The sequence below is a fragment of the Eimeria mitis genome, genomic scaffold, assembly GCF_000499745.2.
Source record: "Eimeria mitis Houghton genomic scaffold, Emh_scaff4234, whole genome shotgun sequence".
Taxonomy (NCBI): Eukaryota; Apicomplexa; class Conoidasida; order Eucoccidiorida; family Eimeriidae; genus Eimeria; species Eimeria mitis.
This window is the reverse complement of record NW_013572559.1, coordinates 2668-3363: the sequence shown is the minus strand read 5'-3', so window position 1 is coordinate 3363 and position 696 is coordinate 2668. Positions and strand designations below refer to the sequence as shown.

General features: G+C 48.6%; 1 protein-coding gene across 1 annotated transcript in view; it reads right to left on the bottom strand.

The window, feature by feature from the left end:
• The window catches only part of EMH_0073630 (uncharacterized protein), a gene marked incomplete at both ends in the record, with an annotated part of 1735 nt that extends 1061 nt beyond the window's left edge, over positions 1-674 (bottom strand). The window contains one exon of the mRNA XM_013499355.1: positions 63-674. Within this exon, the coding sequence (XP_013354809.1) occupies positions 63-674 (612 nt within the window). The remainder of the gene's footprint in view (positions 1-62) is intronic.
• Between the last annotated feature and the right edge of the window lie 22 nt (positions 675-696).

The following is a 696-nucleotide window of genomic DNA, read 5'->3' as shown; positions in this document are numbered from 1 at the left end:
CCCCCCAAAAAAAAAAAAAAAAAAAAAAAAAAAAAAAAAAAAAGACAAAGACAAAGACAAACCTTGCTATTGATATCGTTATTAGTTTCTTCTACCTCCCACAGAACAACTCGCGCTGCACCCCACACGTGTCTGTGTTGGTCTCTGATTCTATGAGAGACAAGCAGCGCAGCATCAGCAGCAGTGAAGGGTTCTGTCTCTTTATGCTCACTAAGAAACTGTTTACTTATAAAGTAAGAAGGGGGATATCTAGAGCTAGAAGCAGCAGGAGACAACTGCTGCTGCTGCTGCTGCTGTTGCTGCTGCTGTTGCTGCTGTTGCTGCTGGTCTTGCTGCTGCTGTTGTTTCTGCTGCTGTATCCTTCCTGCTGCTGCACTTGCAGCAGCAGCAGCAGCAACAATAGAACTACCACTATCACCCCTATTCTTCTTCTGCTGCTGCTGCTGCTGCTGCAGCATCATCCCCTGCTGCTGCTGCTGCTGCTGCTGCTGCTGTATTCCTTTTATCTCTATATGCACAAGTATGCGGCTTTCAGGCAGCTGCATCTCCATAGAACGCCGCTGGTGAGGAGACAAACGAACGCCAAACTCTCTTGTCTTCAGCAGCGTAGAAGCCCCAGAAAGAGACACCACACGCCGACATGTCCCCTGCAGTATCACCCGGCTCACGTCCATGTACTTGCGAGTTGGAAACCTG